Here is an 18,655-nt window from a genome sequence, read left to right on the forward strand (position 1 = left end):
CAAAACTGGCTCGAAGGTAGGAAGCAGAGGGTGATGGTTGAAGGTTGTTTCTCGGACTGGAGGCCTGTGACTAGTGGTGTGTCACAGGGGTCGGTGCTGGGACTTTTGTTATTTGTTATTTACATAAATGATCTGGATGGGAATTTACAAGGCATGATTAGTAAGTTTGCGGATGATACAAAATTAGGAGGTATTGTTGATAGCGAAGAAGGTTATCAAAAATTAGAGGGATTTTGATCAGATGGGGAAGTGGGCTGAGGATTGGCAAATGTGCTTCAATACAGGTAAGTCTTGCATTTTGGAAAGTCAAACCAAAGTAGGACTTATACAGTAAATGCTAAGATCCTGAGGAGTGTTGTGGAACAGAGGAACCTAGGAGTACAAGTACATAGTCCGTCGAAAGAGGTGTCATAGGTGGACAGGGTGGTGAAGAAAGCATTTAGCATGCTGGCCTTCATTGGTTGAGGCATTGAATATAGGAGTTGGGACGTTATGTTACAGTTGTATAAGTCGTTGGTGAGGCTGTACTTGGGAGTATTGCATGCAGTTTCGGTCACCCTGTTATAGGAAGGACATAGTTAAACTGGAAAGTATGCAAAGAAGATTTACGAAGATGTTGCCAGGACTAGTAGGCCTGAGTTATAGGGAGAGTTTGGCAAGGACAGGACTTTATTCCTTAGAACGTAGGAGAATGAGGGGTGGCCTTATTGAGGTGTATAAAATCATGAGGGGCACAGATAGGAAGAATGCAAATAGTCTTTTTTCTGGAGATGGGGAATTGAAAGCTAGAAGGCATAGGTTTAAGGTGAGAGAGGACAGATTTAAGAAGGACCCAAGGGGCAACTTCTTCATGCAGACAGTGGTGCATATATGGATCGGGCTGCCGGAGAAAGCGGTTGAGGAAAGTACAATAGCAACATTTAAATAACATTTGGATAGGTACATGGATGGGAAGGATTTAGAGGGATATGGACCAAATGTGGGCGACTGGAGCTAGCTGAGTGGGCACCATGGTCAGCATGGACTAATTTGGGCCACTATGACTCTATGATACTCTCTAACTTTAGTTAGGACATATATGGAACATTACATCGAGTTCATCACCAGAAGCTCATGGAGGCTTTGGAGAGGGTACAAAAAAGGTTTACAAGGATGTTACCTGGTCTGGAGGGCGTTAACTATAAAGAGACAAATTTGAACCAAAAGAACTGCAGATGCTGTAAATCAGGAACAAAAACAAAGTTGCTGGAAAAGCTCAGCAGGTCTGGCAGCATCTGCGGAGGAGAAAACAGAGTTAACGTTTCGGGTCCAGTGACCCTTCCTCAGAACTGATGGTGGCTGGGAAAACGTCAGTTCATATGCAGAAAATAGGGAGGTGGGTGGGGTAGGGAGTAAACGATAAGATAGAGCCCAAAGAGAGAGAAAGACAGTTGGACAGACAAAGGAGTTGCTAACGATCAGGCTGGGAGGGTGAATAGTTATTAATGGGGGTGAGTGACTAACAACAGGGGGTGTGTAGTGGCAGGCTAAGTGGTAACAAGGCCTGGTGTGTGGGGTGGGGGGGCTGGGACATGGGAGAGTTTAGGCCCTAAAATTATTGAACTCAATATTGAGTCCGGAGGGCTGTAGGGTCCCCAAGCGGAAAGTGAGGTGTTGTTCCTCCAGCTTGCGTTGGGTTTCACCAGAACACTGTAGCAAGCCGGAGACAGAGATGTTGGCCAGGGAGCAGGGTGGTGCATTGAAGTGGCAGGCAACAGGTAGTTCAGAGATAGTAGGAACTGCAGATGCTGGAGAATCCGAGACAACAAGGTCCAGAGTTGGATGAACACAGCAGGCCAAGCAGCATCATAGGAGCAGAAAGGCTGACGTTTTGGGCCTAGACCCTTCATCAGAAATGGGGGAGGGGAAGGGGGTTCTGAAATAAATAGGGAGAGAGGGGGAGGAGGATAGAAGATGGATAGAGGAGAGGATAGGTGGAGAGGAAACAAACAGGTCGAAGAGGCGGGGATGGAGCCAGAAAAGGTGAGTGTAGGTGGGGAGTTAGGGAGGGGATAGGTCAGTCCAGGGAGGACGGACAGGTCGAGGGGGCGGGATGAGGTTAGTAGGTAGGAGATGGGGGTGCGGCTTGAGGTGGGAGGAGGGGATAGGTGGGAGGAAGAACAGGTTAGGGAGGCGGGAACGAGCTGGACTGCTTTTGGGATGCGGTAGGGGGAGGGGAGATTTTGAAGCTTGTGAAATCCACATTGATACCATTGGGCTGCAGGGTTCCCAAGCGAAATATGAGTTGCTGTTCCTGCAACCTTTGGGTGGCATCGTTGTGGCACTGCAGGACGCCCAGGATGGACATGTCGTCTGAGGAATGGGAGGGGGAGTTGAAATGGTTCGCGACTGGAAGGTGCAGTTGTTTATTGCAAACCGAACGTAGGTGTTCTGCAAAGCGGTCCCCGAGCCTCCGCTTAGTTTCCCCAATGTAGAGGAGGCCACAACGGGTACAGCAGATGCAGTATACCACATTAGCAGATGTGCAGGTGAACATCTGCTTGATGTGGAAACTCTTCTTGGGGCCTGGGATGGGGGTGAGGGAGGAGGTATGGGGGCAGGTGTAGCACTTCCTGCGGTTGCAGGGTAAAGTGCTGGGTGTGGTGGGGCTGGAGGGGAGTGTGGAGCGGACAAGGGAGTCACGGAGAGAGTGGTCCCTCTGGAAAGCAGATAAGGGTGGGGAGGGAAAAATGTCTTTGGTGGAGGGGTCAGATTGCAGATGGAAGTGTCGGAGGATGATGCGTTGGATCCGGAGGTTGGTGGGGTGGTACGTGAGGATGAGGGGGATTCTTTTTTGGTTGTTATTGCGGGGACGGGGTGTGAGGGATGAGTTGCGGGAAATGTGGGAGACACGGTTGAGGGCGTTCTCGACCACTGAGGTGGGGAAGTTGCGGTCCTTGAAAAACGAGGACAACTGAGATGTACGGGAGTGGAATGCCTCACCCTGGGAGCAGATGCGGCGGAGGCGAAGGAATTGGGAATAGGGGATGGCATTTTTGCAGGAAGGTGGGTGGGACGAGGTGTATTCTAAGTAGCTGTGGGAGTCGGTGGGCTTGAAATGGATATCGGTTTCTAGGTGGTTGCCCGAGATGGAGACAGAGAGGTCCAGGAAGGAGAGAGAGGTATTAGAGATGGTCCAGGTGAACTTAAGGTTGGGGTGGAAGGTGTTGGTGAAGTGGATGAACTGTTCAAGCTCCTCATGGGAGCACGAGGCGGCGGCGATACAGTCATCAATGTAACAGAGGAAGAGGTGGGAGTTAGGGCCAGTGTACCTACGGAAGAGGGATTGTTCCACGTAACCTACAAAGAGGCAGGCGTAGCTTGGGCCCATGCGGGTACCCATGGCCATCCCCTTTGTCTGTAGGAAGTGGGAGGAATTGAAAGAGAAGTTGTTGAGGGTGAGGACGAGTTCGGCTAAGCGGATGAGGGTGTCAGTGGAGGGGTTCTGGTCGGGCCTGCGGGACAGGAAGAAGTGGAGGGCCTTTAGGCCATCTGTATGGGGAATGCAGGTGTGTAGGGAGTGGACGTCCATGGTAAAGATGAGGTGTTGGGGACCGGGGAATTGGACGTTCTGGAAGAGGTGGAGGGCGTGGGTGGTGTCACGGACATAGGTAGGGAGTTCCTGGACCAAGGGGGAGAAAATGGAGTCCAGATAGTTGGAGATAAGTTCGGTGGGGCAGGAGCAGGCGGAGACAATGGGTCGACCAGGGCATTCAGGTTTGTGGATTTTGGGAAGGAGATAGAAGCGGGCGGTGCGGGGTTGGGGAACGATGAGGTTGGAGGCCTGGGTGGGAGGTAGTTCAGGGTCTTTTTTGCGAGCAGAATGTAAATGTTCTGCGAAGTGGTCGCCAAGTCTACGCTTCGTTTCCCCAAAGTAGAGGAGACCACATTGTGAGCAGCGAAAGCAGTAGACTAGATTCTTGTAAGTTCAGGTGAAGTGTTGCTTCACCTGGAAGGTATTTTTGGGCCCTTGGATAGTGGGGAGGGAGGAGGTAAATGGGCAGGTGTTGCACCTTCGCCGGTTAGAGGGGAAGGTGCCGTAGGGCTGTGGGGAGGTGTTGAGGGTGAAGGAAGTGTGGACCAGGGTGCCCCGGAGGGAACGGTCCCTGGCGAAGACGGACAAGGGAGGGGAGGGGAATGTGTGTCTGGTGGTGGTATCTTGCTGGAGGTGGCGGAAATGGTGTCTGATGATCTTCTGGATGTGGATGCTGGTGGGATGGTAGGTGAGGATAAGGGGAACCCTATCGCTGTTGCGGGATGGAAGAGAAGGGGTGAGGGCAGAAGTGCGGGAGATGGGTTGGACCCGCTTGAGGGCCCTGTCGACAACGGAGCTGGGGAATCCTCGGTTGAGGAAGAATGTGGACACTTCGGAGGCTCCCTTGTCGAATTTGGCCTCATCTGAACATATGCGACGGAGACGGAGGAACTGAGAAAATGGGATAGAGTCTTTACAGGAAGTGGGGTGTGAGGATGTATAGTCCAGGTAGCTGTGGGAGTCAGTGGGTTTGTAGTGGAGACAAATTTGGTTTGTTTTCACTTGAACATCAGAGGCTGAGGCAAGGCTTGACAGAAATTTACAAAATTATGAGAAGTGTGGACAGTCAGAGTATTTCTCCCAGGGTAAAAAGGTCAATTACTAGGGGACACAGATTTAAGGTAAAATAGTTTAGAAAGATGTCATGTGTAGGTGCAGACTTGGGGGGCCAAAATGCCTGTTCCTGTGCTGTACTATTCTTTGTTCTTTGATACAGGGTAGGCCATTTAGGACAAAGATGAGGAGAAATTTCTTCACCCAGAGAGTGGTGAGCCTGTGGAATTCTCTGCGGTGAGGTGAAAACATTGAATGCTTTCAAAAATGGGTTAGATAATAGTTCTTTGGGCCAAAAAGATCAAAGGCGAGAGGGAGAAAGCAGGAACAGATACTGAGTTGGGATCATCGTAGTGAATGGTAAAGCACACTCAAGGGGCTGAATGGTCTAGCATTTCTCCTATTTTCTATGTTTCTAAGTTAGCCTTTTGGGTGAGATGTTACATCAAGCCCCAACTGCCTCTTTTGGTCAATGTAACAGATTTGTTCTGTCCAATATCCTGGGTTAACATTGATCACTATCACTTAAACCAGGTTATCTGTTCATACTGCTAGTTGCGGGATCTTGCTGTGTGCAAATAGACGGTTGTATTACAACTGTGATTGCATTTGAAAAGGACTTTAATGGCGGTAAAGCACTTTGAGATGTCCTATTGTTTTGAATGGACCTGTATAAAGCCAAGTTATTTCTATTTATCTAGTGAGCCACACTGGAAAATGCTCATGCTGCACATTAACTGAGCTGTAGATGGGGTTCTGTATGGTCCTTTTGTCCCCATGATTAAATGTCTCCCAAGCAAGATTCTGGCATCAAAATTGGTCACTTCAACAAATCTGCCATCGCCTATCATAATATGATAGAATTTACACTGCAATTTGAGGAGAAGGTATTACAGTTGAATAAAGGCAACTACAGAGGCATGAGGGAGGAGCTGACCAGAATTGACTGGAAGAGGAGCCTAGCAGGAAAGACAGTGGAACAGCAATGGCAGGAGTTTCTTGGAGGAATTCGGGAGACACATCAAAAATTCATCCCTAGGTAAAAGAAACATACTAAAGGGAAGATGAGGCAATCATGGTTCACAAGGGTAGTCTGAGACAGCATAAAAGCAAAAGAGAAAGCATATAATGCAGCGAAGGGCCACAGGAAGCCACAGGATTGGGAAGCATATGAAGACTATTTCCTAAAGAGGGAGAAAATTCAGAAATCTGAAGTGCAAAGGGACTTAGGAGTCCTTGTCCAGGATTCTCTTAAGGTAAACTTGCAGGTTGAGTTGGTAGTTAGGAAGGCAAATACAATGTTGGCATTTATTTTGAGAGGACTAGAGTATAAAAGTAGGGAAGTACTTCTGAGGTTTTATAAAACATAGAAACATAGAGATAGGAGCATGAGGAGGCCATTCAGGCCTTTGAACCTGCTTCACCATTCATCACGATCATGGCTGATTGTTTCAACTCAGTAGCCTAATCCTGCTTTCTCCCCATAACCTTTGATCTAATTCGCCCCAAGTGCTGTATCTAGTCACCTCTTGAATATATTCAATGTTTTGGCATCAACTACTTCCTGTGGTAATGAATTCCACAGGCTCGCCATTCTTTGGATGAAGAAATGTCTCCTCATCTCCGTCCTAAATGGTCTAACCCGAATCCTCAGACTGTGACTCCTGGTTCTGGACACACCCACCATCAGGAATATCCACCCTGCATCTACCCTGTCCAGTCTTGTTAGAATTCTATAAGTCTCTATGAGATCCCCTCCCACTTCATTTGTATGAACTCAAACAATCTTAGCCTAGTCAATCTATCCTCATATGTCAGTCCCGCCATCCCCAGAGTCAGCCTGGTAAACCTTTTCTGCACGCCCTGAACAGCAAGGGCATCCATCCTCAGAAAAGGAAACCAATAGGTGTGCTCTCACCAAGGCCCTGTATAACAACACATCCCTGCTCCTGTATTCAAAACTTCTTGCAATGAAGGCCAACATACCATTTGCCTTCTTTACTGTGTGCTGCACCTGCATGTTTACCTTCAGCGACAGGTGCACAAGGATGCCCAGATTGTGCTGCACACTCCCCTCTCCAAATTTACAGCCATTCAGGTAGTAATCCACTCTCTTGTTTTTGCTTCCAAAGTGAATAACCTCACATTTATCCAAATTATACTGCATCAGCCATTGATTTGTCCACGGGGAGGCAATGGCCTAGCGGTATTATCGCTGGACTGTTAATCCAGAGACCCGGGTAATGTTCTGGGGACCTGGGTTCGAATCCTGCCACGGCAGCTGGTGGAATATGAATTCAATAAAAGTAGCCGGAATTAAGAGTCTAATGATGACCATGAGTCTATTGTCGACTGTTGGGAAAAACCCATCTGGCTCATTAATGAGGGAAGGAAACTGCCATCCTTTCCCAGTCTGGCCTACATGTGACTCCACAGTAATGTGGTTGACTCATAACTGCCCCCTGGTCAATTAGGGACGGGCAATAAATGCTGGCCTAGCCAGCAACGTCCTCATCCCATGAATGAATAAAAAAAAGCTCTGGGACTATACTCATTGGAGTTTAGAAAGATGAGGAGGGAATCTAATTGAAACTTACAAAATACTGAAAGGCCTGGATAGCGTGACGTTGTGAAGATGTTTCCATTGGCAGGAAAGACTCCAACCCGAGGGCACAGCCTTAGAGTGAAGGGAAGACCTTTCAGAACGGAGATAAGGAGAAACTTCTTCAGCCAGAGATTGCTGAATCTATGGAATTCACTGCCTCAGAAGGCTGTGGAGGCCAGGTCATTGAGTACATTTACGAAAGAGATAGATAGGTTTTCGATTGTCAAGGGGACCAAAGGTTACAGGGAGAAAGTGGGAGAATAGGGTTGAGGAACTTATCAGCCATGACTGAATGGCAGAGCAGACACGATGGGCCAAATGGCCTAATTTCTGCTCCTATGTCTTATGGTGCTCAGGTGAAAATCAAGGAGAATAATTTATATATCTATCAATTTTAGTTTGGGCTTTACACAACATGAAAAATGTTGAGCTAGTACAGAGAACATTAGTAATGGGTCGAGTTTACCAATGCCAAATGCAAACACTTAAATCATGAAAAATTGGTACTTTTTGCTCAGAACAGAGGAAGTTAAAAGATTATTCAAAAACGTGTTTAAAATTATGAAGGGATCAGACTGTTTCTTTATGTTGAGGGTGAGGGGGGGGCTCTAGGAATAGAACATACTTGTAAGGACAAAGAGCAGAAATTTCCCCTTTGTACACAGAGGTTGCAGGCTGTGGATTGCAGTATCATATTTAATGATTGAAGCAGAAACCATGTCATGTTGAACGGAAGAGGAATAAAGGAATATGGGTCAAAAAGGCATGTGGGATTATAACAACTGCGCACGTAGAGAATAGATTTAAACACAGACAAGTTAGGCTGAATAGTATGTTTTCAAATTGTAATTTCTATATTATTTTAAAATCCAGGGCACCAGCCTTGCTACAATTCCACAGAATTGAGATTCTGATGTAGAAATTCTTTATAAGACACAAGGGCCTTTGCTATTGTTGTTTGTCTCTTTATGACAATAACAGATAGAAGAAGTAGGCCATTCAATGAGATCATGGTTGATTTTATATCTCATCTCCATTTTCACCATATCCCTCAATTCCCTTCATACTCAAAAAATCTATTGCTCTCTACAAAGTATTTCTTTATTGCAAGATACTCGCACTGCTTAATTAGTATTTTATTTTATCAGTTACAGGTAAAGTCACCATATTCCCACCGGACCGTAGGGCTGCTCTCTCATCAAAGATAGAAAATTGGTGGTGATTTAATTCAAGGGTTGGGAAGGAGAGTCCTTCATGGTAACCTTAGCCATTACAGAATGAATTTAGAATGGCCGCATGCTATTGTGCTTACCTTTATTTTCTTTCTGTGTTTAATTTTTGGGACATTTTTGTCTGCAGGTCGCACTATTTTGTCTGCCTTAATCCATTCATCGTACCTGTCAGACAAAAACAAAATTCAGTCATGTTAGAAAGACAGCGCAGATTACAAGCAAACATGAGCAGTACATTCAGAACTTCCAAACAGTTGTGCTTGAACATTCATACTGTAATCACAACTTCACTGTGTGCTCCTTGTAGGAAATGAAAGTTAGTTGTATTTACCTCAAAGAGCCATCATTGCTTTACAAAATTAGCTAATTACATTTTGGAAGGCAGAAGACTTCTACCTAATTAAAAACTACTAGATGCTGCACTTCAAATGTGCAACAGGTTAGAGCAAACATTGAAAAGCTGTTAATAAAACAAAGTTCATTGACAACAGTGTGGTCATACCAAACAGTGACATTTTGACACAGAAAACCAAGCACAACGTTTTCAAAATCCAGGGGCCTATCAAAGCCAAAAATTGCAAGTAAAACTTTGGAAAGTATTATTACAACTGGTAAGAATGGACCACTTGTTTTATAAAGCAGTTTAAGTGGTATGAAAAACACAGCCATATCATTAATGAAATGGCTCAGGTAGTAACTGGAATGCTGCTGAAAATGGCTTTTATTTCCTGTTATAACATTTGTATAATTTTAGTAGACTTGAAAAACAATGCTTCAATAACTATCAAGGGGACAACAAAACAGAGTGTACCAGAATTGGTACAAGTAGTCGATTCAGCTGATAATCAAGTAGCTGCAACAAAGCATTCTCCATTATCTCTTCATACAAACACAGTGTATTCCATTGACGATTACAAGAACTCAGTAAAATTGGGGAGGTTTAGGAAAATCTGTTGCATTTTGAAATAACTTTGAAGATTTTTAAATTTAACCAAGATAACTGGATTTCTATCCTTCAGCCCTCTCCAATTATTTTTCACAAGATGATTTACCTTCATACTTGCCTTTGCTGTAACAAACAGCTTGAAGCCTGTTCTTAGGTTAATTTCTAATAGCGCATCAGCATGAGATGCTACTGTTTTGACCTTTCCCTCACTGCAGTCTCCAAATATCACATTTCAGATTGGTAACTGAGCAAAGTTTGCACTCATATTTGTTTGGGGAAAATAATATGTTGTTTTACGCCTACTGTTCCCCACATTATGTCTTTACAGCCAAACCTTAGCATAGCTCAGGCATCTCCAAATATTGCGGGAGGCTGTCCTTCCATCATGCATTCCCTGCAAACTTGAGCTGATTACAAATCTGCTGCCCATCTTCCAATTTGCAGAGGCCTGTGCTCACCAACCTACTCGATTCTTAGTCTGCCGTACCTTGATATTAAAGTTCTTATCCTCATTTTCAAAGTTTTCCACGGTCTTACCCCTCCTCCACTCCGTAACCTCTTTCAATCCTACAATGCATTGAGATCTTCATCATCCTCTAGTTTTGGTCTCTTACATATCCCTGACTTTCACAGTTTCATTATTGGCAACTGTGCATTCAGCTGCTTGGGCAGTGGAATTTCCTCTTTCTCCACCTCTATGGCTCCTTGTTCTCTTTTAAAATTCTTCTTAACCCACATCTTTGGCCAAGATTTTGGTCATCATTTCTAACACCTTTTCTGACCTGGTATCAAATTTTGCTATGTGCAGCTGCAAATATCCATGGCATGTTTAATTATGCTTATGCCATTCTACAAAAGCATGTTTTTGCTCAAGAAATGAGGGAATATCATGTACACAACATGGTTTAAATCCACTGATCTATTTTTAGTTTGCAAATAGAGTCAAGAGTAATAAAATTGAATGGACTTTATCATTTTGTTTCATGAAGGAAGGACAGTCATTTATATATTTGAAAAATATTTTACAAGCCTTATCTGTAGAGTACTGTGTTGACAACTTGGTGCCCAATTGTGACTACAGCTGTAACTGCTGCTCCTGGAAATTCAGAGTCATAAAGGTGTACAAATACGGAAGCAGACCCTTTGGTCCAACTCGTCCATGCCAACCAGATATCCGAAATTAATCTAGTCCCATCTGCCAGCATTTGGCCCATATCCCCAAACTCTTCCTATTCTTATACCTATGTTGTAATTGTATCAGCCTCCACCATTTCCTCTGGCAATTCATTCCATACATGCCCCACCCTCTGCGTGAAAAAGTTCCCTCCTTGGTCCCTTTTAAATATCTCCACATGAAGAAATACTGGTACTTGTAAAACACTAAAATGATTCATGTTACAATGAATGGGGAAAATTATACATAGACAGTTGCAGTACACGGTGTTAACGTATTTAGACCTTCAAGGTTGAAAAAAGAATGCTCTAACAGGAAGTCTATCATTGATTACCACAAGTTCCCCAAAATAGATCCAAATGATAGCTGCATTAGCACTAAGAATCCAAGCTAAATGTAACAAGCATTCAGTATGCCCACTAAAGCATGCCCAGGGTTAGACTCTCCTGTCTTCCATTCCCATTTATGCTTCAGTTTACTGGTAAATAGAATCACAGAATATTGACCTCTGCAGTCCTCCAATTCTGCCCTTTTGCATAGTCCAAACTTCATTGCCCTACCACTCATGGCCATATTTTCAGCTATCCAGACCCTAAGGGATCCAAGGGGACCTAGAGAGCCGAAACTGCCCACTAAATGTCGCCACCTTTAAGAATCTTTTTAAACCTCTCAGAAGGGCCTTGGGTTCATTGCCTTAACATCTCCTTCTGTACCTCAGGGCTATGTTAAAGTTTCTGCATTAAATATAAGTTGTTGCTGTTCAATGATCTGTACCTCTCATTGTATGTCCAATGAACCAATGTTTCTATTGTCCTATCTATCCTCTTGCCCCTCCCTCAAGAAATGGAAGCACGCTGTTAAAACCAAATGCTGAACTAATACGTCAAATTGACAGCAGTGGATTGTGAATCAGACAATCAGAATTAAAGTGCTACAGCTAATTCATATGGTCAATTTTCAGCACAGGAAGTATAATACTTAATGAGGCTACCAGCATTGGAGCTTCTCTCTTTTTTTTACTGTAAAAAAATGCAAAATATCAATTACTTAAAGACGTTCAAAAGATTTACACCAACTGGGAGTGGGAGAGAAAGTGGGGGCAGGGGGAAGCAAGAATAGGGGGTTAGGGGCGAGTGAGAAAGGGGTAGGGCAGGCAAGGTGGGGGTGAGCAAGAGGGGGACCAAGAAAAAGAGGGAGAGTGAAAAGAAGGAATGAAAGAAAGAACAAAAGAACAAGAGAGAGAGAAGAGAGAGAGAGAAGAGACAGAGAGAGAGAGAGAGAGAGAGAGAGAAAGAAAAGAGCAGAGCAGAGCAAAGCAGAGCAGAGGGGGTGGCGAGAGGGAGAGAGGGTGGCGGCGAGAGGGAGAGAGGGTGGTGGCGAGAGGGAGAGAGGGTGGTGAGAGAGAGAGGAGAGAGAGAGTAGTGACAGGGTGGCGAGGGGGGGGGAGAGAGAACGAGAGAGGGTGGCGAGAGAGAGGGTGGCGAGAGAGAGCGAGCGAGAGAGGGTGGCGAGAGAGGGCGAGAGAGAGAGCGCGAGAGGAGGGGGAGGAGAGGGGGAGGCGAGAGAGAGAGAGAGGGGCTGGCGAGAGAGAGGGAGGGGGTGGCGGCGAGAAGGAGAGAGGGTGGCGGCGAGAGGGAGAGAGGGAGGCGGCGAGAGGGAGAGAGAGTGGCAGGAGAGAGAGAGGGTGGCGAGAGAGAAGAGAGAGAGAGTAGTGACAGGGTGGCGAGAGAGAGGGGGGGAGAGAGAGAGACAGCGGGAGGGTGGCGAGAGAGAGCGAGCGAGAGAGGGTGGTGAGAAAAAGGGAGCGAGAGAGGGTGGTGAGAAAGAGGGAGCGAGAGAGGGTGGCAAGTGAGAGCGAGCGAGAGAGAGAGAGAGAGAGGAGGGGGAGGAGAGGGGTAGAGAGAGGGTGGCGAGAGAGAGAGAGAGAGGGTGGCGAGAGAGAGAGTAGATAGAGAGAGAGAAGAGAGAGAGAGGCGAGAGAGAGCGAGAGAGAGTAGAGAGAGAGAGAGTAGAGAGAGCAGAGAGAGACCGAGCGAGAGTAGAGAGAGAGAGAGAGGAGAGAGAATGGCGAGAGAGGGGAGTGGGGGGTGAGAGAGAGAGACAGCGCGAGAGAGAGCGCCCGAGAGAGGGTGGCGAGAGAGAGCAAGCGAGAGAGGGTGGCGAGAGAGAGCGAGCGAGAGAGTGGCGAGAGAGAGGGAGCGAGAGAGTGGCGAGAGAGAGGGAGTGAGAGAGTGGCGAGAGAGAGGGAGTGAGAGAGAGAGAGTGGCGAAAAAGCGCGAGTGAGAGAGGGTGGCGAGAGAGAGCGAGTGAGAGAGGGTGGCGGAGAGAGAGAGACAGAGGGCGAGCGAGAGAGGGGGCGGGGAGAGACGGGGCGGGGAGAGCGAGCGAGAAAGGGGAGGGGGAGAGAGAGAGAGAAAGGGGAGGGGGAGAGAGAGAGAAAGGGGAGGGAGAGGGAGAGAATCATCTAAGAAAATCATCTAAAAGGTTAACATGAGTTACTAGAGGTGACAGAAGCACAAGAGACCATACAATGCAATGACTTCATTTGCATGACATTCCCCTTGAACAGTTGTTTCTAACTTTTAACTCACCTAACGTTCCAGCCACAGTAGTGCACCAGGTATAGGACTATTCCACCCTCCACATCACAATCTTTAATGCTGGCTTCATACAGCTTTTGGTTTCTTCCTCGACCATATCTGACTTGAACTTTCATTCCTGCTGGATAGCACTCAAATTCTTCCTCCTCCTCTTCCCTGTCTTCATCATCATCAACATCTTCCTCCTCTTCATTTTCCTCATCCTCTTCATCTTCCTCATCCTCTTTACTGCTTTCGTCTCTAACCCCAGATAAATGAAAAATATTGGTATGTTTTAAGAACAATATTAACAATTTCCTTTTGTTATACTTCATATTTGCAATAATATTGATCACAGTTATTTCGTGCTGCATCATATTGTCATACTTGATTCTCTGCCAAAACTCAGGATACCCTGAACACTTGCCCTTTTAAGTACAATGCAAACATTAGAACTTGTGCTCAAAATCGACCCAAAGAGCATAAAAAAACTAATAACTAGCTGCGTATAATTTTAATACTTAAATGTTGCAATATTTTAAAAATGCAGTTTAGAAAGTGATTTCATGTAATGTTTTTAATTTCTATCTAGCTTAGTGTGCAGTGGCACAATCAGCTGAGCTCCAAAATCATATCTCTCCAGGATGTAACCAAATGGGAGAGTCAGAAAATCCCCTGCTTCTGAGAATGTGAGAATACAATGATTACACTTCATGAACTCTTTGTTGCAAGATTTGGATCTTTCACAAATATTTAGGTATTGGAATCACTGGAAAGTCCACAAAGGATTGGTGAAAACTTGAAATTTATTTTATTTGAGTTGCTGAGATAAGTGGATCCAAGACACAAAGTAGACACAGTGAACAAGGTGAGATCCCGAACACTATCTCATACCCCAGCAAGCCTGTGAGAATGTCTATTACACCCTGTAATACCAGGTAACTTAATCTGAAATGCACTTTTATTTTTAATTTATTGGTTTGTCCTATTGAACTATTTTGTGGTCTTGAAGGTTCAGTAAAGACTTGTCATAGCATTGATGGCACACTGACAATCACAGCTTAAAGTCAGAGCACTCAGATCAGACAGAATCAACAATTTGATGAATATGCAGATAAACATGGCATTAAACATTACACGCTGAATTTTGACAATTATGATGATAATCCAGAAATCACAGGCAACATGAAAGATTTTCAGCCGTATTTTAGGCCCATCCAACAATTTATGAGCTGTCCTTGGGGCTTCCATCCAATAAAAAAAAGGAGCCCATCCTTAGGAGTTCCCAGTCAGAGGGAAGGCAGCCCTTTCCTATTAACAGCACCATCAGAAGTGGTGACCACTGCCGGGACTGCATCCATCTGAGAGCTGCAGAGCTGGACGCCACTCTGACAGCAAGATGAGGGATTTGGGGGTCACCAGAGCAATCAGGCATGCTCTGGTGAGGAGTGAGGGTGGAGATTAGTGAGGGAAAAGGATGGAGTGTTGCCACTAGGGCAGTCATTGTTGTCTGTGGGCCATGGTACCTAATGAGGCGAACCGTCCCGAGCCCACAGGGAGGCCATCGTGGCTCTCCAAGCAGTCTACCTACTGCTGCCCAAATGCCAGCGGTATAAGATGGAGCCCCTTTTTTGGCTACTTGAGTGACACACCTGAATTCTGGGTGGGAGAGCAACCTCCCCATTGCTGGTAAAATGTCATGAAGACAGGCCCTGCATTCTCCTCCATACCTTCAAGGTCATCCCTATTGGGCTGGCAAACTCTAAAACTTACAGATGCAAGATGCAAGGAGAATTTCACAAGTAACCTAGCATCCTTTACAACATAATACTCAGAACCTGAGTGCAGGTGCTATTCTACTAATGTAACTCCCGGTGAAAAGCCTGAATGATACTAAAATTGGAACAATATAGAGTAGATTAGCATGGATGACGTGCAAATTCATGCAGTGACCATATTTAGGGCCCTCTTGTGGAGTAGTGGAGCCTTCCTAGACAGGGAGGCCTGGGTTCAAGTTGCACCTGTACCAACGGTGTGTAATAACATCTGAACAGGTTCATTACAAAAATAGGTTATATTAAAAAAAGGAAAAGAAATTTTCTGCCTTTTGGTAGAGCCTATCCTTTACTCTATTCTCTATTTCTTCCTCTTTCTCTTCCTTTCTTTTCCCTGCCCTGTAATACGCTATAAGATGTCTTCTCTACATGCCTGGAGTACAACAGAAATACAAACAGGTCTACAGTGCAACATGCATCCTAAAGGGAGTTTAAAATGAGCTTCTGATTAAAGTAATCATCCGTATAATTAGAACTAAGTCTTGTTTGCACTTTAATTGACGGAAGGATAGGAAGTAACAATACTGCCTAAAGCTAAATTAAATGTGACCAAGTCGGTCCTCACATTTGGTTTAATTCACAACCCATTCAATAAAGTCAGGACAAACATCGTGGCAAGTTTTATGTCAAATGACTCTCAAACCTCTCAAGACCAAAATACACCAAATGATAACATCTTATACCCAACCTCACTGTGTTATTAGCTATTCCTGTGCTGAGATTCCAGTCTCGAATTTTAGTAGTTATCTGTGCTGATTTACTTACTATCCTGATTTTGCTGTCTCCAGTGTTTTTTTCTAAATTCAAACTTAATTATTCCTACGTGGTGTTACTATACAGAGTTGACTACTTCATTGTGCTGCCTTCAAACTCTAAGAAACCAGTCACAATCTATCGATTTTTATCACTGCCACAATGCAGACTGTTCGAAAAAAATATCAAAAAGATACTGGAACTACCTTCTTCATTAGTCAGTGATCAGCTAGTCTGGTTAAGCAGTGAGAAAAACTCTGTTGCTCACTCTCTCTCTAACCATGTCCCACCTCCTCATAGATATGTTTGGTGGAGAGATCTATCTATATAATTATAAATGGACACAAACACACATCTATATCTATGTATATCTACCTCTCTGTCTCTCTGCACCATCTGTCTCTATCTCCCTTGTATCTTTCTCTACCTCCCTCTATCACTTGATTCATTTCTAATAGTAAACACACATACAATTCTTACTGAAGTCTGCCTACTTGTTTACTGCCTTCTAACTGGCAGGAGTATTAGTGCCTGATAGAAGCATGGTTCATCATGCCCATTACAAAGGCCTTTCTAAAAGGCTGTAACTGAAAAGTAAAGCTTATGTTGATGGTGACTACAACTTTGCATCCTATTCCATTTGTTGCAAGCTGCGGAGGAACATTTTCAACATTACATTCCTGTCCCAGGCCAATCAAATTGGACTCCTTTAACAAATTCAGCTGATGTGTCTTCCCATGATTTAAACACATCAGATTTACATCAATTGATTATGCAACTTTACTAGGACAAGCAATTGAGCGTGAGGCTGTAATGTTAAATTATCAAATACTCACCCATGTTTTCCTTTATCTTCCAATTTTTCTGTCTTTAACTCTTCAGTTTTACATCTGGAAATGTCTTTCACATTATTGATTTGATTTCCTTTGCTTTCTTCACACTCTTCAGTTTTCACTTTGCTGCTGTCCTTTCTAGAGTCTGGTGTCTGTGCTGGGATTTCCAGCGGATACTTCTTTCGCGTCTGGGAGGATAAAACAGCTCAGTTAAAAGCAGCAAATGTGCAGGCCCATTTTCTTTTCAACTAGCTGGTAGGTGACCCGCTCCCAGGCATTTCCCACCAGTTGCAGAACATGGGATGTGTTTCCTCTTTCATGGGAGCCCATATGACATTAGCAGTTCATCAGGGAAAAAAAAACACACTAAACTACTCCATCTTTTTGGTGAACAATCATTCATTCTTGACAGATAATCAGATTTCCATAAATTACTACTCAGAAGTCACATTACAGGTATTTCTGGCTCTCCATGAGTTTATAAATAGTCAGTTGGTTTAATTTTTCAGGAAGGAGGAATGTCTCATAAACCATGATCAAACTTAGTACTTCACAGGCAAAATGTTTTCCCAAAGCTGTCAATACTGAGCAAAGACATGAGATCTTCAGTTGCAAGTCAGCCATACGCACAGCCACAGAAGAATCCTGGCCAATGAAGCAAAGAATTTTGTAGCACAAAATATACTCAAGAATATGTCTAATAGACTCTTGAAGTGCAGTCACTATTATGATGTATACAAACACAACTGTCATGAAGGAGAGATAATGACTCTGTACAACACCATTCAAAAAAACCACAATTTGCAAACAGCAAGCCAGGGTTGGAGGGTTTGAGCTATAGGGAGATGCTGAATAGACTGGGGCTATTTTCCCTGGAGCATCGCAGACTGAAGGGTGACCTTATAGAGGTTTATAAAATCATGAGGGACATCAATAGGGTAAATAGAAAAGGTCTTTTTGCCAGGGTGTGGGAGTCCAAAACTAGAGGGCATAAGTTTAAGGTAAGAGGGGAAAGATTTAAAAGGGACCTAAAAGGTAACATTGTGCAGAGGATGGTGTGTGTATGGAATGAGCTGCCAGAGAAAGTGGAGAGGCTGGTACAATTACAACTTTTAAAAGGCATCTGGATGGGTATATGCATAGGAAGGGTTTAGAGGGATATGGGCCAAATGCTGGCAAATGGGACTAGATTTATGTAGGATATCTGGTTGGCATGGACGAGTTGGACTGAAGGGTTGGTTTCCGTGCTGTATATCTCTATGACTCTAAGATCACACAAACAATAATGAAATACACAACAGTTCAGTCTGTTCGCGTGGCTAACTGGTCATATCGATAGAGGGACAAATGTTGGGCAGGGCACAACTAAGAACTCCACTGCTCTTCCATACTTATTTCTATGAAATCTTTTACATCCTCTTAAGGGGTTTACCAACTTATCTGTAAAATAGTGTAGTATTCCCCAGGTATTGGCTGCTTGAATTATGTGCCCGAATTCACAGATGAGCCTTGAAGCCATGACCTTTTAACCCTGAGACAAGAATACTACCATTTACCAATTGCTGATAATAATGAGGTAAATGCATATACCCTGTTTCTGGGGGTTCTCACATGAATTAGCTGCCCTATTACCAGCATTTTGTTTAGTCACCAGTGGATAAAGTGGATCAAGACAGTGGTAGAAAAGCAACAAGTGCGATTTTCTGCTTATTATCATCTCAGTTTGGCAATGGAAGGAATGAAAGATCTTGCCAACTGATCTCAATATTTACTCAGTAAGAACAGGAAGTCCTAAGCAACTACTTGTGCTACACAATGTAATAAAACATCCCAAGGTGCTTCACAGGGGCATTACCAGCCCAACTTTCTCTCAGATCAATTTGAGGAGGTATTGAGAAGACAACCTAGAGCTCGACCAAAGAGATACATTTTAAGCAGTGAAGAAGCTCAGAGAAGGAATTCAAGAGCTTAGTCCCTAGTTGACTGAAGGCAGTCTCCAATGGTACAGATGGAGAACAGAGCTTTGCAACAGGTCAGAACTAGAGAAACTCAGATATTGGTGTGGGGGGGT

At 44.5% G+C, this 18,655-nt stretch overlaps 1 protein-coding gene across 1 annotated transcript in view; it reads right to left on the minus strand.

The window, feature by feature from the left end:
• The window catches only part of arid4b (AT-rich interaction domain 4B), a 101,472-nt gene that overhangs the window by 29,566 nt on the left and 53,251 nt on the right, over nucleotides 1-18,655 (minus strand). The window contains exons 8-10 of the mRNA XM_048597215.1: nucleotides 16,588-16,772; nucleotides 13,176-13,424; nucleotides 8,545-8,629 (exon numbers count right to left, since the gene is read on the minus strand). Of these exons, the coding sequence (XP_048453172.1) occupies nucleotides 8,545-8,629; nucleotides 13,176-13,424; nucleotides 16,588-16,772 (519 nt within the window). The remainder of the gene's footprint in view (nucleotides 1-8,544; nucleotides 8,630-13,175; nucleotides 13,425-16,587; nucleotides 16,773-18,655) is intronic.

The sequence above is a fragment of the Rhincodon typus genome, chromosome 5, assembly GCF_021869965.1.
Source record: "Rhincodon typus isolate 14 chromosome 5, sRhiTyp1.1, whole genome shotgun sequence".
In the NCBI taxonomy this organism is placed as follows: Eukaryota; Metazoa; Chordata; class Chondrichthyes; order Orectolobiformes; family Rhincodontidae; genus Rhincodon; species Rhincodon typus.